Source organism: Musca domestica, unplaced genomic scaffold (genome assembly GCF_030504385.1).
Source record: "Musca domestica strain aabys unplaced genomic scaffold, Musca_domestica.polishedcontigs.V.1.1 8, whole genome shotgun sequence".
NCBI lineage: Eukaryota > Metazoa > Arthropoda > Insecta > Diptera > Muscidae > Musca > Musca domestica.
Genome location: NW_026712409.1, coordinates 10,235,438 through 10,259,425, shown reverse-complemented (window position 1 = coordinate 10,259,425; position 23,988 = coordinate 10,235,438). Strand labels below are relative to the sequence as shown.

General features: G+C 33.7%; 2 protein-coding genes across 3 annotated transcripts in view; both read left to right on the top strand.

Moving 5' to 3' along the window:
- Nucleotides 1-524: 524 nt before the first annotated feature.
- Nucleotides 525-7,302, top strand: LOC101896144 (nucleoporin Nup188). The gene is made up of 9 exons (XM_005174849.4): nt 525-1,011; nt 1,180-1,399; nt 1,463-2,311; nt 2,374-2,545; nt 2,599-2,708; nt 2,771-5,791; nt 5,855-6,009; nt 6,073-6,286; nt 6,352-7,302. The coding sequence occupies exons 1-9, from the start codon at nt 986-988 to the stop codon at nt 7,288-7,290; spliced, it is 5,706 nt and encodes a 1,901-aa protein (XP_005174906.1). The 5' UTR covers nt 525-985; the 3' UTR covers nt 7,291-7,302.
- A 4,086-nt stretch (nt 7,303-11,388) lies between these two features.
- Nucleotides 11,389-23,988, top strand: part of LOC101890121 (glutaminase kidney isoform, mitochondrial) — a 53,104-nt gene continuing 40,504 nt past the window's right edge. Inside the window, exon 1 of one of the 2 annotated variants that reach the window (XM_005174810.4) lies at nt 11,389-11,986. In XM_005174810.4, coding sequence (XP_005174867.1) covers nt 11,678-11,986 — 309 coding nt within the window. In that variant the 5' untranslated portion in view covers nt 11,389-11,677. The remainder of the gene's footprint in view (nt 11,987-23,988) is intronic. The other variant, XM_005174812.4, reaches the window with a different exon arrangement.

Here is a 23,988-nt window from a genome sequence, read left to right as displayed (position 1 = left end):
AAATAAAATAGAAAAAATGTTAAATGTGATTTTTTATTTCAATATGTTTTATCAAGAATGATAAAATATAATCAGGGATTTTACATAACGGGTGTAATTTCAAAACACTGAACGAACAAAGGACACTACAATATGGCAACACTGAAAAGAAAGACAGCACAGAGAGAAAATCGAAATAAAGATGGAATCAAAAGGGAAAGGCGGACAACACAAAAGGAATCAAAACAAAACGGCCGACAACACAGCAACAGATGTTTAAAATATGGGTTATCATTTTACGATGATTAGCAAACAATTTGCTATCGATTCTTTGTGATTAATGAAACAACAACCACAGGGAAACGTTCAGTAACAATAAAACCGTAGACGGCTTTATCGACATTAAAATTATCATTGTGGTTGTTGCTTTAGGGGGTCGTGTTCATTATATTCGTATTGAAATATCGAGGTAAATAAGGTTTACACCTTATTTACACTTCTGTTCTATCATTTTAATCACAATAATCTATTTTGGCATTAAATTTGGCTATGAAGGGAGCCTTATAAATAGGCCATCATTCTCCTATGGCATTAAAATTCTCCCTGATTTATTGGCCACGCGTGTCATGAATTAACGCGTAGAACGTTCATTGTGCTATCATTTGTCATTTTACACTTTGGAGCGCTTTAAATTTTGTTTGGTGGAAAAAGGCGCTAAATCTCCTTCACTGAACACACCCATGTGCTGATTTATAAGTTTAATTGATAAATTTACATTCGAAAAATAAACAAAAAAGATTTTCTTACACAAATATGCGTTATTTTTAAGTTTAATTGAGCAAATTATCGTTTGAAATTTAAATTTAAAGTTAATGTATCTTTGGTAAAGTTTAAAGTTTACGTAAAATAGGTCCAAGCGCTCCTTTCAGTGAGTATTTGCTGTGAACCCCGCAAAGTTTGTTTATCTTGCATTTTTGCCGGACTTCTTTGCAAATAAATAAAAAATATGGGAAGTCAAACCAAAAATGTAATGTAAGTATAACCAGATATTACCCGTAGCTTAATTTGAAATGTGGGGCATGGCGGACACCGTGAGGTATCTAGCGTGTGTCCACTCGGCACACTGTGGGCACACATGTAGCACATGCGGATCTTCTATACCTCAAAATACCAACTAAAGTGAGACACCTTGCTTTACAGAACCGATTGGAAGAAATTATGGCAGTTGGTGTCTGGCATACACCATGAAACACCCGAAAGCACAGTATTGGAGGAGCTAACAAACGTAAGCCAAGAATTAAAGGATGGACTGTTGCAATTTAAGACTGTGAATGATTCCAAAACGACTTTGGAAAAGTTGTTGAATGAAAAGAAGCAAGAGAAACTGCTGCCGTTTACTATGCGTTTGCAAGAATTGCTGGTAAGTATGAAGAAAAGTTCACAAAAAATAACGAATATTGATTGTTACTTCTTTTTTTACTAGGATCTGGAATCATTGCAATGTTGGGAAATTTTATGTTTCTATTTGGCCAATGAATATCGCGGTTCGGCCAGTTCTTTAACCACACTTATATCCACGGAGAACAACATGACCCAATTGCTGGACGACATTTGGGGCTACTACACATTGGAACGTTTGATTGTATTGAAAATTGTCAAAAATCTGTTGATATTTTATCGTGTCCCACATCACCCATATCACAATGAGTATAAGGAAATTGTGAATAAAATTGGCATGGACAAACTAAAACAGTCGTACATAAAACAACTGGAGCATTTAATAAATGAGACACCGCCACAGAAATTAACCAATCGTGAATTTTTCAATTATCAATCAAAATTGGTTAATTGGTCGGAACGCAATGCCCGTGAAATCATCGAAGTTTCCCAGATTATTCTATTGCTGTGTGACCATAAACATTTCAATTCCGAGGAAATTAAGACTCTGTTCAATTGTTTCAAACAACATTCGTTCGGTAGACAACAAAGCTATTTGAGTGCCTCCTCCAATGCACTGCATTTTGAATTGCAAACTCGTTTGGCCTATGTGGAACTGGCGTTGTTCCTCAAATGTTTGGATTTTAAAAGAGACAATGGCTCCAAGGAATTCGCCAATGATGTATTTAAGAAATTAGATAAAGATGTAACCGGCATGTGTTATCATCCTGAAAATGGCCCAATGCTATTGTCATGGATGCTTCTGCAAATTCAATATACTGATGCTGCCGAAAATGAGGAACAGCTGCTACGATGCCGCAAAATGGGCAAGAGGGCAGTTGATTTAAATTGTTTCAAGTTTTTGCTTGATTTAATATCAAATTCTATGTTTAAGGTAAGGGTAAATGCAATTGTTTATATAATGAATATATTTTCTTTTTTTACACCAATCCCTAGGATGATTCTTTGGTGTCCAGAATAGTTAGAAAAACCATTTATAGTTTGTTAACATGTTTGTGTGAATATTTTGATGGCGATGGATCCTGTTCTAAGCATCCATATATTTATGAACTTTTATGTGAATTACTGAGCTGGCCAACTCTGGCTAAGGAGTTTTGTTCACACGAAGGTAATATAATTTCAGAAATTGATTGTTAATATTATTAATATTGATATTTGCAGATGGTGGAGTACGATCTTTATATGACACGTTATTGGAGATGTTTCCCTTAGATTTTGCTCATCTTTCCATGATGGCCACAGCTCTGACTAAGGGTGGCATGGGAAACTATGTAAGTATATCGCTTTGCAAAAATGATCCACTGAATTTTTTCATTGATTTTTACATTTACAGGTCAAACAAAACCTTGAATCACTGCCCATACTTACCGACGTTTATGACGAAAATAGATTTCATCTAAAACCGGTGGGAGGAGATGATTATATTTTGAGTAATGCAGTTAAACCATTTCCCCGAATCGACTTCTATTTACCGGAGGGTACACCAGCTACAGTTTTGGGTCGACCAGAAGGCTATTGCGTACACTTCCGTTTACCGGTGAACTATTTTAATGTATTGCACCACGAAATCAATTCCTTGCTTACGGAAACAATGCATTATCATGGGGATTATGAAAATACTGAACGAGTTCGTCGTGTTATCGAGGGTTTGAAATATTTACATGCCGCCCTAAAGAAAACAAAGTCCTTGCAAGGAATCAGTGTTGAAATGGTCCATCCAACGGAAATGTGTATAGATTTGTTAAACAAATTTAAGGCTGTACAAAAACCACCCATCGAATTACTGGCCAATGCATTGAATGTGTGTACCGCCCTGTTGCCCTTGGCGGATGCAGAAATATTTATACGAGTTATAAACTTATCTATTTTGCCGGTAATAAGCAATGATTCTTTGGGAGATTATAAAAAATATGCCCATGGTTCGTGTTTCGATCCGCTATTAGTTGGCTTCTATTTGGTGGATGTGGAAAAGAAACGTGAAAGTTTTGAATTTTTACAAGCCTATTTAGGTTTCTTAAGAACCTATACAAAATTGCAGAGAAGAAAGTACTTTCAAGTGGAAATTCCTGGATTGATATTTTTGCTACGTGATGTTTTTCCCCACTTGCATGTATGGCGTTTTCGGTCGCAACAGGAGAAATACACTATTTATGCTGAAATTATGGGTTTTATATGTGACATATTGGACGAGTTCACAGCCCTGGAAAAAGACAAGGAATTGCCTAAAGAGCAGATTTTGTTAAGAGACATTTGCGTATATTCCATGTTGAATATGGAGAATGGTCTAATTCTTCTACGTTTCGTTGCCTTGGGGAATGCATACTTGCAACACTGCATGGAAATGGAATCGAATTGGATGGTACAACAAAGTCATGGCCTAGTGTTGTTGGTGCGACTATCCATGCGCATTTTAATGCAAGTTTTAAAATTAAAATGTACAATTTTTGAATCCACCGAATTATCTCCATTGGAGGCCATGATTTATACCCAACCCAAACAAAGAGATACATTACGCATTATACCAGTGGTGACACGTTACATGAGCAATATCTTTGACAGATGGTTGCCCATATTGTCATGTAGACTGTTGAAAAGAATAGCTTTGGAATTTAATATGTCCCTGCTGGCATGTTTGGATATGGAACCAGATCAAATACGCATGACATTCTTGCAAAAACTACCCGATGAATTGGAAAGTGATTCCATAAAGATTGCCATATTAGAATTAGTGGAATCGTGTATAGCCAAACAACCGGGTGTAACAGAAGCTTTCTTTAAGGTCAACTACAACAAGGAGAAACGTATATTTGGCAAAGAGAATGATACACAAATATCGGATAGCATTGTGACTTATATGGAAGATTATTTAGAAGCGGTTAGTAAGGACCCCCAGATTGTTGAGCAAATTTTGCCTAGTAAAATAATGAATCTGTTTCATATGCTATGGAAGCAAAATATGCAAATATTGGTTGATTCTCTGGTCCAAAAAGCAAATTTCTGGGATAAGCTATGCAAGCCTTTGTTTAGCGAATATAAATCTAATGTCAAGGCATATACCCAATTACTAAATATTTTGGGCATTGAAATATTCTCCAATCATCATAAACCCAATAGTGACTTGAAGAAGGTGGTGGCCAAACTTTTTGAGGCACCGTATTTTGAAAAATGGATTGATTTTGTATTCGATTTACCCAAGGCGGCTGTAGATAAGCCTCATGAATTTAACCCCGAAGAGATGCCGGAATGGTTGTGCCGCTTACAGGCATTTAAAAGTTTTCTTTTAATTTTGCTGAAAAAACAACCGGCATTCATGGAAATTCCCCGCAAACAATTTAAACTATTGGCGCAAAAAACTCTCAACATCTTGGTGGAGAGATCCGAATATGTGGAGGATCTAAGGCCTCTAATTATCATTTCGGAATTATATTTATTTATTATATTGGGTTTCAAACATGCATATACCGAATCTTCAGAAGAACATCGTTATACATTGAAACAACTTAATAATCTACTGGCCAAAGTGGCTGCTTGTTACAGTGACTTACATGTTAGGGCCAAAGAGGCTTGTCTCTCGATAGCCATAAAATCGGCCGATTTATTATCAGAAGAGTTGACAGAAGACTCCTCGTTGTCAATGATGTTTTTACACTCGGTTGTTAATATCATTTGTTCGGAATTACACAACCTAGAGAATTGTGTTAAAATAGAGGTCCAAAGCAAAAAGGCCTCGGAAGAACAGAAGCGCAGTTCACCGTCATCCTCAAATGCCTTGGTACTTTGTTTAAATCTATTGAAAACCATTGCTGCTATTTTCCACAATGACGGATTTGGTAACTGGGATTTGCCATTTATTACGAACAAAGTCTTCCAGCGTTTGCTTAGTTGTACTGGCTCCATACTACAGCTGCACAATAAACAACAACTCTCCGTAGAACTTTTGGACGTCCTTATCGTTTTTGCCAAAGGAAATTGTTCGGCAGAATTCTTACACTGTGATGTGGGTGATTATTTATGGCTAAAACTGTTACCACCCAAAGAGTTGTTGGAGGCCAACTATTCGTTGCAGCCCAAGGAAAGCGATTGGACTGTACACCGTTGGTGGCCCATATATGCCAGGGGCATTGAGTTGGTTACAATTCTATTCCAGAAACATTCATATCATTTTCTCAAAGAAACTTTGCAATTTGTGGGTATCCATGAGGAATATTTGGTTGACTCGCTGCTGTTGAGTAAACAATCATTGGAGCCTTCAGCTATGCGTTTGATTAAGAGCTGTGCCACATTGCTCTCCAATTTAGTGTCGTTCGAGAAACAATGGCGTTTGGAGCATTCACAATCTCTTTTCAATTTAATGGTAAGATTTAGCAGCTATATCCGGAAATTTATGATTAAAGAGTGATAATGCTTTTGTTTACAGCGATCAGTTCAAATACTCTTGAGTCATGCCATATCCATGTTCCATCAACCCAAAAACTTGAAATTACTAATTGCCGGACGTCGTTCTCAATTGGAAATCATAAGAGATTCAGAAAGTGCCGGTCTTGTAGATGAGGCCATAACAGCATTTAATGAGTGAGTTTTTTATATAAGAATACATTTTAGTTTTATTTATTATTTTTTAATCCTCTCTTCCAGTCTAACAGAAATTATCATATTGTGTGTCAAGTGCCTTCAAGCATTTACCCCCAATTTGGTTGATTTAATTTGTGAACCAGAATTTGCGGTTTTCAAATGGGAGCCCATATTTGAGATATGTTTCGGTGCCCCCAAATTAAGTGAGAATGCTGTGCATCTTACATTTGGAACTGTGCTGAGTATTGTAGGAGTTTATACAAAGGTTTTAAATTTGGTGAGTCTTTTAAGCCGACTACAAATATTTACTAGGTATTAATTCATTTACCCTTTTATTTCCAGCAAAATTATGGTTTCCATGAAGTTCCTCTCAATGTATTGCCGGAAGTAAGTCGACAGAGTGGTAGCACAGGCAGTGCTCATTCTAATATTACAAAATCACCACAAACCCACAATGTTTCGCAACGACCTTTTTCAAAATCACTTTCGGTGGCCTCTGTTTCATCGATTAGTTGTCCACCCAATGAATTGCTGTCAAATTTGGATGGTGAATTGTGTTTAGTGGCTTTGGAACATATTCTCTCACTGGCCGCTTCACAGAGTTTGTTGGCCCTAAAAAACCCCTGTCTGTCAACCCGAGAAAAACAGCTTATACGCCGAGAAATAAGTAGCGAACTATTGTCATATCATGAATTTGTTCGTAAAAAGGTTGTGGTGGACTTCAGGGAACATAATAAAATATGGCAGCGTCGTAAGCATGGACAGGTCTTAATGTTAGAAGTAGAATCCGAAAAGGAACTGAATGGCAGTGGAGCCTCGACCAGTAGTGCTGCGGCCAACCGCCTACCAGAGGTTCAACGAAAACCGCCATCTTCAGATTTAAGAGTCAATGTGGTGAGACGTTTGCATTTGCAACAGCAGCAGCAACAACGAACTCCTGGACCATCGGGAGGTTTTGAAATGTCACGCATTATTAGTCCCATTGGAAGTGGTGGTGGTGGTGCCAGTAGTAAAATACAACATCCGCCGGCTGCCTCGACACCAGCCTTATCACGCCCACCCTTACGTAGACCCGGTGATGTAAACGATGATGAATACCAAAAACGTGTGCACATCGACGACGAAGCCAGCGCCATGTTGGAATTGCAAGAGGAGGAGGAAGACATCTATTTCCCACCAGAAGAACCTAAATACAGTGCCCTCTCTTATGTACAATTTGTCGAAGAAGATTATTTACATTTTATGTCAAATCTATTCTTCGTCATTTGCCAAAATGATTAAAATTGATGAGATGAATTTTATGCTCAACTTGGTTATAATATTATGTTAATTTATAAAGTTAATAAAAAAAAAAATTATACAAAAAAATTCCACAAAAATAATGAGAATGAAAAAAGTATTGTCCGGTCGTATATGAACTACATAGGAAACACAATTCAAGGGAAATTAATGATGATGAGGATGATGACAAATATGTGTTAACTACTTTGCGGTTTATTTGCATGATTTATAAAAAAGACACGAGATCACCGTACAATTAATGTGAATATGCTCTGAGTCAATACTCAAATATTAACTTAATAAATACAGGGTGAGATAAAAAAACCTGCAACAATTTTTACATATTTTTTTTAAATTTTATTGAATGAATGCAAAAAAATTTCGGAAGTAGCATCAAATTTTAGATTAAGTTTAGATTTGTTCGAATTGGTCACCTTTGGCACGAATTAGGGCCTTGAAACCGTCACACGCTGCCCAAATGTTGCTCTGTGGTATTTTGGCCCATTCCCGGCGAAGCGCTTGCTTGAGGTGAACGACACTTTGGTATTTTTTAGTGCCAACCTTGCTTTACAAAATACTCCCGCCAAAGTAGTCCAACGGATTGGTAACCGGAGATTTTGGTGGCCATTGTGCGCTGGAAATGAAGCGAGGAACCTCATTTGTAACCATTCTTGGGTGGCGCGTGCTGAGTGCGATGGTGCTGGTGAGTCCCGTTGGAATGTCCAAGGTCTGCGGCCAAAATGTTTAATACACTCTCCAGAATATTTTCGCGATAATATTCGGCATTTATTCTGATGCCACGGTCGATCAATACGAGCGGAGAGCGACCGACCATCGGCTGTTATGGTGGCCCACAACATCACCATGGCCGGCGCTTGAGTTCTGGTGGCCAACCGAAGGTGCACATTTTCAGCTGACCTCTTTGGCAAGATCATGATAAACACAACTGGACAACGAATGTTGAATGTTGCTGGACAACGAATGTTTTCTCATCGGAGCGGAGAAAACCATATTCGGCAGTTCACCACTTTCGGCCAAGCGAAGCAACTCTTTAGCTCTTTTGTTTCCGGTGCGGTGTAAGTTCTTGCACTTTTTTCAATATTTGCCGAATGGAATATTGCGATATGTTCAGCTCACGAGTCATTTTTTGGCCACTGCGACGCGGGTTTCGATCAAGTCGCTTCTTTACTTTTCGAAGCATTTCTGCTGATGATTTTTGCTGTTTTCTTTCGACCACTTCCTTGACGTTGGGCTACGCTACCATTATCACGGTAACGAGCGGTGGTACGAGACACAAAAGATTTATTCACATTTAAATGCTGGAGTGCTCTAACGATAGCCACTTGTGGTTTTCCAGCCAAATATAAAGAAATCACACTATTACGCCTGAATTCCATCACGAATAATTTTTTTTGTGGAAAATTCCCACCATAATGCTTTTGTGCGCTTGTAAACAATATAATGAGCTGTCACTGGAATAATTTTAACAGTTGTCGGACGAGTGGCAGAAGTCTAAAGTTGGTTGCAGTTTTTCATGTCACCCTGTACATACGAATGCCATCATCATATGTCTCTAATGTGAACATATTTCGTCAATGAATGAAATAAACATTCCATTGAAGATATTTGGCAGAAAATATCCAATCACTATTTTGAAGGGTTACCATGAAAAGGCCAACGTACTATCACATTCTGAAGGATATGGAAATAGTCACATAAGAACCACTTTCAATCATTTTTTTGATAAATTCCACATAATGCGAAGAAGTCTGTCAGGTTCGACATTTTTAAATTCATTTTTTAATTTTTAAAATTGTTTTTCTTTTCTCCGTGGCCATGAACTGCGGAATATGCAAAATTTTATGTACATACAAATATATACAAATTTAAAAATGTTTTCTTTATAATAAGTAAAAAAGCGAGCCCCCTTTTTTGTTTTATATACCTATGTGTGTATATTTATTTATTTTTATAAAATAATACATTCCATTTATTTTAATACCAGAAGAGCAGATGTGCTTTGCTTTGTTAGAAATGTAGCAAAAAATTTATATCGATTATGCCTACATATATGTATTAATGCCTGTTTTGTTTTATATTATATACTAATATCAACAGATTTTGACAGTAATTTTGTTAATTTTTTTGTGCGAAACATCTTAATAGGTTACTAGATTTGTTGTGCTTTCTCATTTATTTCCACTTCTAATGGGGCCGCCATGTGTTCTATGTATGAGTGTGTGAGTGTGAGAGAGAAAACTTAAGAGTTAAAGAGCCACATTAAGGGATTATGTCGTTTGGAGAGCTCTAACAACCACCCCTGAAATTAATGATACAGTTGAACATGGTTATGATGACTCATTGCGAGCTGAATATGTGATTCATGATTTGACAGGAAAATATATATATATTTAAAGGAAAAGGTTTCTATTGTTACCATATAGGTCCCGATGCTACATATAGATTAGTGGATTTAAATTGGTACATCCAATATATACCCATAAAGCGCGTTAACCCAGCAAAAAGCTCTAATGTAAACGTACTATAAAAGCCCATAATTATTTAAGGCTTCATCAGAAGATATTTTTATACCCTCCACCATAGTATGAAGGATATAATAAGTTTGTAACACCTCGAAATATACACAAGGTATATATTCTTGATCAGCACAAAATTCTATGTCGATTTAGCGATGTCCGTCCTTCTGAGGAAATCACCTTACCTTCCGAACGAAATGAAGTAGGTTGATAAAATTTTACACAAATGTATATTTTGTCTACACGACTTTTAGTATTGAAAATGGGCCATGTAGCCCCCATATAAGGGAATCTCCCGACGATTTTAGTGACATTATTTTCCGAAATTGTTTCAAATTTGGTTTTTAAAGTTCGTATTGGATACTACAGCCTATATGACAGAAATTTGTTCGCGCTGGTCCACGCCTTCGTATGGCCTCCTTATAGTGGCACCTCCTGATATTCGGCATTTTGATGATTTTAGCGACATTATTCACCGGAATTGTTTCAAATTTGGTATTTGAAGTACGTAATAGATACTTCAGCCTATGATAGAAAATTGTTTGTGCAGGTCCACGTCTTCGTATAGCTCCCATATAATGGTACCTCCCTATATTCGGTACTTTTTTATTTATTCACCGAAATTGTTTCAAATTTGGTGTTTGAAGGTCTATGACAGAAAATTGTCTGTGCGGGTCCATGTCTTCGTATAGCCCCCATATAAGGGTACACCCCATATTCGGTATGTTGATGATTTTAGCGGCATTATTCACCGGAATTATTTCAAATTTACTATTTGCAGTTCGTAATGGATACTACGGTCTATAACAGAAAATTGTGCAGGTCCACGTCTTCGTAGAGCCCCCATATCACGGCACCACCCGATCTTCGGTATTTTGATGATTTTAGCGACATTATGCACCTGAATTGTTTCAAATTTGGCATTTGAAGTTCGATAGTTCAGCCTATGACAGAAAATTGCCTGTGCAGGTTCACGTTTTGGTATAGCCCCCATATAACGGTACCTCCCTATATTCGGCATTTTGACGATTTTAGCATTATTTACTGATTTTTTTCAAGTTTCGCATTTGAGTATTGTGATGGCTTATGACAAAAGTTGCCTATGTAGATCCAGGTCGTCGTATAGACACTAATATTATTATGTTATGTTGCAGTTATTATTATATGGTTTTTATTATTATTTAATTAATTTATTTTTTTTTTTCAAATCAAATCTTCATTTTTTATGAAAATGGAAAAAAATCGTTCTTGTCATTAAGCAAATCCCATTATTAGCCAGCAATCGTGTTTCATCATAAACATGTTTAACTGTACAAACGCGACGCTCTCATATCTCCCCAAATAGAAAGAGCAAGAAAAAGAAGAAGCTCAATTTTTTTGGGGAGAAAAAGTACGGTTAGGTGTTGTTGTTGCTGTTGGTAGGTATATGTTTGAGTTTGTTATAAATTCAGCTACTCAAAGGCAAACAACATAGCCAAGATAATACCAACCAACAAAATTCGGTTGCTGTTGTTTTTGTTGTTGCTGTTGCCATTGGAGGAAATACCATTTCTTTTACTCTTAAGAGCTTCATTTTGCTACCTTTGGTTTCAGTAGCCTGTGAGTAATCATCCAATACATACGTTTGCAAAAGAGCTCCACCGAAAGAAAAAAAAAAACTAGAAAACGAAAACGGCACGGAATTGTTTTAACACAAAAGTAGAAGAAGAAGCGTTTCTAAGAAACAAAAAAGAAACCAAAGACTGATACAGAATTTTTTTAATTTTGAATTAAAAAAAAGAGTAATCAAAAAACCTTAAAAAATATTTAATTGGAACATTTTTCTTCATCGGTTTGTGTTGGAAAAGAGAATGTTTAAAAGTTCTTCGTCATTGTCAATTAAACAATTGTGGTTGTTGGGCAGCACTCTTACCAAGCCGAAAGTTACAAGTTTTAATGGCCGCTTGTCTGGTGGTAAACGCTTTAAAGCAACTGCTTTAAATCTAGCCGAAAATTTGGACGAATCGAAAGCGAATAGTGACAGTGCTACAAGTAGTGTGGTGGACAAAGTGCCACCAATTGCAACGGCCACAACAGCAACTGATGTCGATGCTAGCCTAGATAGTCGCAAGAAATTTGGTCATACCGGAAAATTGTTGCAGGACAAAATCAAAGCTGAGGTAAGTGCAATGGGATGGGGTGGTACTATAAATTGACGTAAATCATGCAAACATTGTGGGTGGTCTTGGTGTGTATGTGCGTGTAGTAAGTCGTTTTTTTTGTTGGTACTCAACTTGTTGTTGTTATTTTAGTGGGAGTTATTGATTTTTTTCTTTTCGGGCCATAGTCACCCTGTGTATGACACAATCACTACTCCATGAGAATTTTCATTCATGAATTTCATGGATACGAAGGAAACGGAAATGCCAAGCTTTTGATAACATAAACCTCTTAAATGAGCTATAAATCTAGTAATTTCTCATGAAAGCAAATCGACATAATCATATAGGGATTTGGAAAACAATTCCAAGGCGTGGGAGTATGTGAACTTTTCCAAATGGAATATGAAAATATATTTGAAAAAAGCAGAAAAAATGACCAGCATCTCTTGATTGTGTACAATGGTAGAAGAATACAGGTAGACGCATCGACACAGGTGACGGGACAATGAACTGTCAAACCAATTTTGGAATTGAAAATATTTAAGAAAACTCATTCAAATTTGTAAAAATTGTTGAAAAACGCATATTATAATGACCTCCGATTAAGTCTTATAAGAAATCCTTTAAAAATCTTCTTATATTTGAAAAAAAAACGTTTTAAAAACATACCAATGTTCTCAAGCGTATGTACTGGCTTTGATTTAACATTCCTAAATGAATGTTCCTACATTTAAGCAGTTCCTAAAAATATCCTTACTATTGTTTAAATGAATTGCATTTGGGAAGACTTAGAGTTAACAAAACCAAAAAAGTAGGTCGATGACTAAGAGGTGGATTCTCAGATATGCTGAATTTGGGCCAAATGATGGAATTTATACCCTACACCATATATTGGTAAGGGTATTATGTCTTTGTGCATTTGTTTGTAACATGGAAAAGGAAGCGAGATAGACCCATAGATACTTTTGAGGATCTTCATAGATTCGATTTATGTATGTCCGTCCGTCCGTCCGTCTGGTTGCATCTATTACCCGATTGAGCCCAAGGACGAACCGTATTGAAATCGGTGAGAAACGGCTCATATTTAGATATAGGTCCCATATATATCTTCAAACGATTTCGGGTTAATTGTGCACCAAAATGACCAATATCACTCCAAATGATCTGAAATTTGGCATATCCGACCGTATTCAGTCAAGATGCAGGTACCTCAAAATTGATGAAAATCGGTGCAAATATAGCTATAGCTACCATATACATGTGTTTCATCCGATTTAGCGTTTAAATCCCTGACATTCGTAATATACACTCCAAAAGAATGATATTTGATACAGAGCATAAGATGCTGCTCAGAAATAACTGCCAAATTTTATCACGATCGGTTCAGATTTGGATATTGCTTCCATATATACCTTTATCTGATTTCAGATTTATTTTGCACCAAATGACCAGCTCAGATTTTTATGTAGCTCCGATATACATCTTCATTCGATTTTATGGCTATTTTTCACCATTTATGTAATATCACACCAAATTGGATAGATTTCCACCATAGCGATGTCCGTCCGTCTATCCGTCTGTGAAAATCACTCTAGCTTCCGAACGAATGAAATAGGTTGATAAAATTTTGCTCAAATGTATATTATGTCTGCAGGACTTTTGGTATTGAAAATTGGCCAGGTAGATCCACGTTTTGGTATAGCCCCGGTATTTTGATGATTTTAGCGACATTGTTCATCGGAATTGTTTCAAATTTGGTATTTTAAGTTCGCAAAGGATACTACAGCGTATGACAGAAAATTGTCTGTGCAGGTCAACGTCTTCGTATAGCCCTCATATAATGGCACCTCCCGATATTCGCGATTTTGATGATTTTAGCGACATTATTCACCGGAATTGTTTCAAATTTCGCATTTAAAGGTCGTAATGGAAACTACAGCCTATGACAGAAAATTGTCTGTGCAGGTCCACGTCTTCGTATAGCCCCCATAAAATGGTACCTGCCTATTTTCGATATTTTACTGATTTAAGCGACATTACTTAGCGGAAATGTTTCAAATTTTGTGTTTGAAGATCCTTATGAGAACTACAGCCTTGCCTAAGCAGGTCTTCGTATAGCCCCTTAATATCAGTACTTCCCTATATTCGGTATTTTGATGATTTTAGGTACATTATTTCGTATTTCTACTTCGTAATGGGTACTACAGCCTGTGACAGAAAATTGCATGTCCACGTATTCGTATAGACCCCAAAAGACCGGTAACTCCCTGTATACGGTATTTTTGAGATATTGGCAGAATTTATAACGATTTAAATTTTTTAATTATTATTATTTTTTTTTTTTTTTTTTGAAAATTTCCAAAATGTCCAAATTGTGGATGGTATTCAAAGTTCGGCCTGGACGAATTTACAGCGTTTTTCCTTGTTTAGTCTTTAATGAAGTAGAATTGTGTACCATTTTGGGTGTCACCAGATTCCAAGACTATTTTTTGAAAATATTTTTAGCTTGTCTATGAAATTCCGATGCGAAGATTGCATTGTTAACTTGTTTGTTTATATTTTTAGTAGATTGTCATCTCTTGCCAAGACGCAAATGCTGAGTGAGCATTTTTGCTGTATGACAAATAATGAATGGAATCCACAGTTTTGCCACTGTCAGCAAATATGTGCCAATCAATGTGCGAATTGTGTGTGCGTGTGTCTGCTTTTTTATTTCATAATGCAAAAAACAGCAATTTTGAATATCTTTGATTTATTTATACGCAAAACCATAGAGTTATATTTACTTTCCGTTTACTTCCTGTTCGCATCAATCAAAATTGCTTCGTAGAGTATCGGCCACTACCATCATTAAATGATCATTAAATGTCAATATTATTTGTTTTGAGATTGGTCGTAGTGGTGGTGCAAAGGTAAACAATTGAAATGGTAGCTATTTTTAGACTTATTTTGATGGATGTTTGTGATTTGGAGTTTATTGATTTGTCAGCCACAATTTGGAAATAAAATAATTAGATTTAAAGAAAACATTCAAGATATGTATGTAGGCACTTTATGAATCAATGGATGTGTGTTTTGGGAGATGAAAAAAAAAAAACGTGACATGGATATAACTCTTTATTTTATAGCCTCTATCGTAGTATACACTCCAAAAGAATGATATTTGGTACCAGATATCAGATACAGCACAGAAATACCTCTGCCAAATTTTAACAAGATCTGTTCAGATCTTATTTTATATAACCGATTTCGGGTTAATTGTGCACCAAATAGCCAATATCATTCCAAAAGACCTGAATTTTGGCACATCTGATCGAATTCAGACTAGAAGCAAGTATATCAAAATCGGTGAAAATCGGTTCAGATATAGCTATAACTACCATACATGTGTTTCATCTGATTTTGTGTTTAAGTCCCTCATATTCCTAATATACAATCCAAAATTATGATATTTGGTACCAGATGCAGCCCAGAAATACCTCTGCCAAATTTTATCAAGATCGGTTCAGATTTGGATATAGCTCCCATATATACCTCTATACGATTTCAGGTTTATTGTGCACCAAATGGCTAATATCAGCCCAAATGGAGTGAATTGTTGAACTTCCGACCGAATACAGCCTACGAAGAATTACTTCAGATTTTGAGAAAATCGATTCAGATATATCTATAGCTCCCATATATATGTTTCATTGGATTTGGTGGTAAAGTCCCTCACATGCGTAATATGCACTCCTCAACAATGATATTTGATACCGAACATCAGATACAGCATAGATTTTTATGATGCAGAGTGGAATATAGTAGTATGCAGGGTCATTCCGTTTGTAACTCCCCAAAATATACATTTCGGACAACTTTGTGTATTCTTGATCAGCACAAGTTTCTATAGCGATTTAGCTATGTCCATCTGAAAAATCATTTTAGGTTCCGAGCAAAACGAGTTTACTTAGTTTACTTAGATGTGTTTTAAGACTTTTTGGCATTGGAAAGGGTTCACGTTTAGCCATTTTACTGTTCCCATAGATATAAGATTTTTGGGTGTATTATTCAAAATATTATACCGATTTCGGGAAGTTGTGTTCGCAGTATCTAGAAAACGTAGAGAGAGCTGTACACGTAGGCCCAATTTCTGGTATAGACCCCATATAACTGTACCTCGGTATAGTTCGGTATTGTGATGACCTGCGTCACACCTTTCACTGGAATTGTTTCAAATCTGGTATTTTGAGTTTGTAATGGGTACTATTTTCCCTGACAGAAATTGCGCTTACACAGGTCCACGTCATGGTATAGCTCCCATACAACTATAACCCCCTAAATTAGCTCCATTTTTCACATAAATTATTTCAATTTTGGAATTGAGAGATCGATATTTTCGCAATTTTTCGTGAATTTTTCAAAGAAATTACCTCAAAATTGTTTTTTGGAATTCGTAATGGCCTACTTTGGCTGAAATTTCCCACATTGGTACCACCCAATATGCCGAATTTAGATAATTTTTCAGACATTTTCATTGATTTTTTTTGGAAATTTATAAGTTTTTTCTAAATGTTCACCTTGTCGGAAATCCGTATCTGATTTCCTAGTACACAAATAAATTAGCGATCAAATTTTCAAAAAAAAAAAAATAATAATAATAATAAAAAAATCTGAATTTATTTAAAATAAAAATCAAACTAATTTTTGCAAGTACTACCTCCTATGAAAAAAATTGCCATGCCACATCCTGGTATATCCCCACAGAACGGCAACTCCTAATATTCGATATTTTAACGATTTTTCGTGAATTTTTCAACGAAATTACTTCAAAATTGGGTTTTGGACTTCGCAATTGGCCTTCTTTTCTGATAATTATCAGCCGATATACTGTATTCTAATATTTTTTCAGGCATTTCCAACGATTTTTTTTTAAAGACTTGATGGTTTCTTCCAAATGTTGTAGTGTATTAAAAGTTTCGCCCGGTTGAAATTAGCTGATTTTTCATTTGTTATACCCTCAGCCATATTTCCACAGTTTCCAAAAATTTCCCCCTCCATGAAGGGTCAACTGTGTGAATAATCATAACTCTGTCGACAAAACCGGCAGATACTATTTAACTTGTTTTGAATTTATTTCTGAAATTCCTAGTATCCAGATAAATTAGCCGCCAAATTTTCAAAATGTTACAAAAAATTTTAATTTTACTTCAAATAAAATTCAAATTAATTTTTTTAAAATTTTCACATTCTTTTTCATGGATCGAAAATTTATCCCAAAAATCAAATTTTTAATTTCCAAATATTCCCAAATAATTTCTATGTTTGATGTATAAATGTCTATGTGGGCATGCCAATTCCAAAGTCCATTGTTTTTAAATGGTAATTTCATTGTTCATTTTTTATTACTTTTTTGTTTTGTTTCTTTCTTTCTTTTTTCTGGGGGGGGGTTGTTTAATGGTGTCGATCTTTGTTTTCGATCTTTCATCTACAAAAAACAGAAATAAACACACTTTTTTCAAATTCTTTTTTAATGTTTGTATTCGCCGCAAGCTTTCAAAAAATAAAATACTATAAAATATGACATGACTCAACTTCTCGAAACTTCGCAAAACTAGCAAAATCCATTTTTTTTGTGCCGACATCAAAGAGTGAAACAAAACAAAGCCACACAACTAATTTTTAGCGGCAAAGTTTGAGGCAGTCTTTGGTTTCGTTTGAATGATGAAGATGAGGAATGATAGAAGAAAGCTTTAAAAGAGTACATAGGTATTGCGATGGCAAATGGCAAACAAAATACATAAGAACAAACATTTGCAAAAATCTTGCCTCAGGGGTGCCAAGCTGGATAAAAGGGCATATTTCATAGCAACGGTTAGAGATGTGTTCTTCTTATTCTCATTTATGTCTACCTGACACGTCGTATCTGTTCTACACTTTTTCAAATTTATTGAAATTACTCAGGTAAAAAAAAAAAAAAACAATTTCAAAAAGTTGCGAAATAGACTTTTCACTTTTCGTGAAACTCCTTCAAAGCCATTTCTCTCTCGTCGACAGTTTTTTATCTTTATAAAAATTGTAAGCTAGCATTTAATAAAAATTGCTACCAACTTTATTCTATAATTAGAATATGTTGGTGCAAAATTTTCCACAAGAGTGTGTATATAAACAGGTACATTCTTTTTATGATTTATTAAATCTGATAACAAAAATGAAACTAACTACTGTTGCAAATTAAAAAATAAACGACAATGTTTTTTTTCCTCAAAACTCACTCTGTGATAACTTTCATAAAAAACAATCTACACTACCCCAATGAGTGAACGAATGACAGATAAACACAATTCTGTCTATGTTTGATTAGAGCAAATGTTGTTAGAGCATTAAAAACCCGAAACGTTTATTGCAGAGCGTGAAACAAATGCGTCATGTCGTAAAACCGTAAGCAAATTTGGGGGGCGGTGGCACAAAAATAAAATTAAAAAAAAAACAAAGTCTTAAAAAATTGATGATGAAAAAATGATGGGAAAAACGTAATGGAAGTTGAAATACATATATATTTATAAAATATATATTAATTGTATACATACATATATAAAATATGTATCAAAAATATATTCTTTTTTGAATGGATCAACATATTGTCGGAATTGGCAACTTGTCAGTCAAAAAAAAAAAAAAAAATAATAAATAAATAAATACAAAAAAAAAAATTAGGAAAACATGTTTTTCTGGCAAATAATTTCACAGTTTTCAATCTATTTTTGAAATTAAAAAAATATGCCAATAAACATTTTGTGGGAAATTTATAAATAAAAAAAGAATTAATAATAAAATTATTTAAACAAGGAAAACAATCTCTCGAGAATGTGACAAATAAATAAGAAGAATTTGAAAATATTATTTATACTTTTAAATAATAACAATAATAATAATAATAATAATAATAATAATAATAATAATAATAATAATAATAATAATAATAATATAATAATAATAATAATAATAATAATAATAATAATAATAATAATAATAATAATAATAATAATAATAATATAATAATAATAATAATAATAATAATAATAATAATAATAATAATAATAATAATAATAATAATAATAATAATAATAATACTAATAATAATAATAATAATAATAATAATAATAATAATAATAATAATAATAATAATAATAATAATAATTATAGTAATAATAATAATAATAATAATAATAATAATAATAATAATAATAATAATAATAATAATAATAATAATAATAATAATAATAATAATAATAATAATAATAATAATAATAATAATAATAATAATAATAATAATAATAATAATAATAATAATAATAATAATAATAATAATAATAATAATAATAATAATAATAATAATAATAATAATAATAATAATAATAATAATAATAATAATAATAATAATAATAATAATAATAATAATAATAATAATAATAATAATAATAATAATAATAATAATAATAATAATAATAATAATAATAATAATAATAATAATAATAATAATAATATAATAATAATAATAATAATAATAATAATAATAATAATAATAATAATAATAATAATAATAATAATAATAATAATAATAATAATAATAATAATAATAATAATAATAATAATAATAATAATAATATAATAATAATAATAATAATAATAATAATAATAATAATAATAATAATAATAATAATAATAATAATAATAATAATAATAATAATATATATATATATAAGTCATGGCTAGGCATATTAATGCCAACTTATAATGAACGGCAGGCTCTATAAAATATCACAAAATATGCCTAGCCATGACTTCAAGCTTTTTATGTACTTACACCTTAAGCGCTTTATATATGCCCACCTTCACTTTCCAACCATGATTCTAATACCAAAAGTTGTTAGCTCTATCCGTCTTTATAATACCAAATGATACAATTTTAGAAGTTTAGTACGATTTTAGAACTTTTCGTAACTTTAAAGTTCTGATTTCCAAAAACCCTTTTGTTTATCTATCCTGCACTCCATCAAATACACTCATTCAAAATTTCAGAAATCTAGCTCATGCCAATACAAAGATATCAATGTTTTGTACCTTTTAGTACTTTTCGTATCCTTTTAGTAACAATTTCCCAAAATCCAGCGGGCAATCAATTATTTTACTATTTTGAAGCTAGAATCTCTGTTATAAAGATAGTAGAGATGGGACCATTCTTCCAGGTATCTTCTCCATACAAGGTCAAAGTATTGAATAATCAAAATGATCATAAAATCTGTAGTAAGCGTCGCAATATTTTTATTACCCCAAGGTCTAGTGTGAAATTGGCATATATCTGTTCATTTCTTCTGGTACCTCCCCCACAAAGGATCAACATTTTGAATACCTATGAAATCCATAAAACGCGATTTCAACATCCGATTCCATTTTGACTTGGTACATCTCAATATTTCAATCAACTCAAGATCTATTATAACCTCCCGCACAAAGTTTTGAACAACCAAAACGATTATAAAATCCGAAATAAGCAGCCGGTTCTATTCATATTTCACACACCCCATTAATTCATTTAACACAAGATATGCTGTTAAGATGGGATATATAGGTCCACTCCTTCTGGTACCTCCCCCACAAAGGGTTAAAATTTTGAGTATCCATGAAGCTCATAAAACGCAAAATTAACATCATATTCTATTCAGACTTAGCACATCTCAATATTTTATTCAACACAAGATCTGTTATAAAAATGGTAGAGATCGGACCATTTCTTCTGGTACCTCCCCACATAGGTTTCAAGATTTTTGAAAAACAAAACGTTCAAAGAAATCGAAATAAGCATCCAACTCTCTTCAAATTTCACACATCCAAATATTTTTGCTAACGCTAGGTCTGTTGTGAAGATGATAGATATCTGCCAACCCCTTCTGGTACCTCACCCACAAAGGGTCACAATTTCCAATACTTATCTTTATCTAAATATTTCTTAACCAGAAATCTGATATCTGATAATTTTCATATTGAAAGATCTTAACGGATATTACATCTTATGGCAAAAAAAATCGTCCGCGTCTTCCTATAGCCTCCATATGACGGTACCTCCCGATACTCCGTATTTTCATGATTCAAAATGGTGGAGAATATTAAAAGTTAAAAAAAAATATATTAAAAAGTTACAGGCTTTAGGTTCAGCGAATGCTTTTTTAAGTCTTGGTGTCTAAGAAATATTTTTTAAATCAAAATCATTAAATTGTGCATTGATATGTTCCCATACTCTTGTTAATCGTGAAACTAGTAAAAATGAAAATTTGAGGGACACAGATTTCCTTTTTTTATTTTTGTCAAAATTACCTATTCCCCTACTTTTTGCCTTATTTTCTTAAAAAACCTACTCTTTTAAATGTTCACCTTGCAAATCCCAAAACTAAAAATTGTGGGGGATTTTTTAGGGCTACCATATGCTTGGACTAAGTCCCCCTTGTGACAATTTTTTTTGTTTATTTCTAGAAAGTTAAATTCCGGTTTTTTTATTCGTGCAAAAATCCAAATAATAAATTCAAATATTTGTCGATATTAATGCATTTTTTTTTCGATTTATTTACCGAGCGTCTCGGCGTTGTCTGTTTATAAATTCAAAAAAAAACGAATTTTAATGTTAATTGGAATTAGGCTATTAGGTAAAGAAAAAGAAACATTGATCTATGATCTCTCAAAACTCAGACGGCAGACAAAAATGAAAACAACAACAACAACAATATTTGTTTTTATGAATCTATTATTTCCGAAATCATGTGAGGTTCATGTTGTTTTCGAACGAAAAACGTTTTCAAAAAAATAATAATACCCACATGTGCATACATATTAATTTTTTTAAGTAGGAGATGTCCGCTATGCAAAACCTGACAGATACTAGATATTGACGTCTTTTGTTGACAATTCTGAAACAAAAATTTGTTTTTCTTGTCTTGCCTTGCCTTGCCTTCGATCACAAGACTTGTTCATTGTCTGGCTGTTCTTTTTTTATCAGAAAAAAAATGAAATAAAATAAAATTTGCAAATGCATAAATTTATGGATGACTAACACCTCCAAAAAAAAAAAAAAAAAACAGTAAAGAAAGTCTTAAAGTCGGGCGGGGCCCTACACCACCTTGCTAATTTAGTAGAGCTCCGCATCACAATTAAGTTTTTATGGGAGAATTCAATAATACACGCTATGCTTATAATTTAGGGTTCAAAGGACTAAATATGCCGAAGCATTTGTATCTTTTAAATTCGGACTTGTATTGCCCATTTGGTTCACACTTAATTTGAAATCGGATAACGATATATATGGGAGCTATATCCAAATCGGAACCGATCTCGATAAAATTTGGCAAAGATTTTCTGAGCTGTATTTGATATATTTCCCTCAATATCGTTGTTATGGAGTACATATTACGGCTGTGGGTAACAAATCGGATAAAAGGTATGTATGGGAGCTATAGCTATATCTGAACCGATCTTCACTAAATTTGACATACTAGCTTCTAGACTCAATTTGGTCGTAAGGGTCAAATTCCGTCCCATTTGGGCAAATATTAGACGTTTGGTGCAGAATATAAGGTAAATCGGACGTAGTTATATATGGGAGCTATATCCAAATCTGAGCCGATCTCGATAAAATTTAGCAAATGTATTTCTGAGCTATATTTGATATATTTCCCCAAATATTGTTGTTACAAAAATAACAAATCGGATGAAAAATATATATGGGAGCTATAGCTATATCTGAACCGATTTCGATCAAATTTGGCATAACTGTTTTGAGGCATAATTTGGTTGTATGTGCAAAATTCCATAATATTCGGTCTGATATTACACGTTTGGTGCACAATAAAAGGCAAATCGGACGAAGATATGTATGGGAGCTATATCTTAATTTTTACCGATTATCTCCAATTTCAATAGGGTTCGTCCTTGGGCCAAACAAATGTTGTTTGGAAAATTTCAACTCAATCGGATAATAAATGCGACCTGCATTTTGTTTACAAAAATACATGGACAGACAGACAAGCGGACATGCTTAAATCGACTCAGAATGTGATTCTATGCAGATCACCAAAAGGAACTATGGTTCTCTCTCGTTTCCTTTTGCCTGTTACAAACAAATGTACAAAGACATAATACCCTGACCACCTTGTGGTGTAGGGTATAATGACAAATAATCTTCAGTTTGGAAGTAAAACCATATTTTCGTTATGTGTCGAATCGAATACCTTCATCCATATAAGTAAAAATAAAAATTAAAAGAAATTAAATAACAATTTCTAAAAAAATATTTTTTTGTCTAATGAACTTGTTCCAGATGTGTGATTGTTGTTGCCATCAAAATTCCCCGCCAAGTTTTGGCAAAGAAAGGCAGGCGAACCAAGGGGGGCACGTTCTTGTGACATAGCAACTGAGCAAAAAATAGAAGAAGAAAGAATGAAAAAAAAGTAGATGCCAAGCAAAGAAACAACAAAAATAAAACTTTGTTGAGGAAGCAATGCAAAATTCTTTTTTTTTTTGATCGACACAGAATTTTTTTGTTGGAATTATGGCAAAATGTACAACAACAAAGCTAGAAGAACTTGGCAAAAAAAAATTTGGGTAATATAATACATACATACACATATTTATATTTGTATGTATACATATGTATGTCTGTCTCGTCATCCACAAAACAACAATTTCAAATTCATACCTTTCCTAAGTCGTTTTTTGCACAAAGACATCATTTGCACCTCTCTCCCGTCCGCCCTGGTTTTCGCTACATTTAGTAGGTACACAACAACAATCGTTTCTTTTTTATCACTCAGCGGAACAACAGCAACAACAACCACTCAAATTTAAGACATTGTGTGAATTATTTAAAAAAAAAGAATTAAGCACGAGAAATACTTTTTCAGCAGCCAACAACAAAAAGTTAAACAGGCCCCCCAAAAAAACCAAATGAAGAGAAAAAAAAAAAAAAACAAAAAATGTGATTGGTCTTGTGA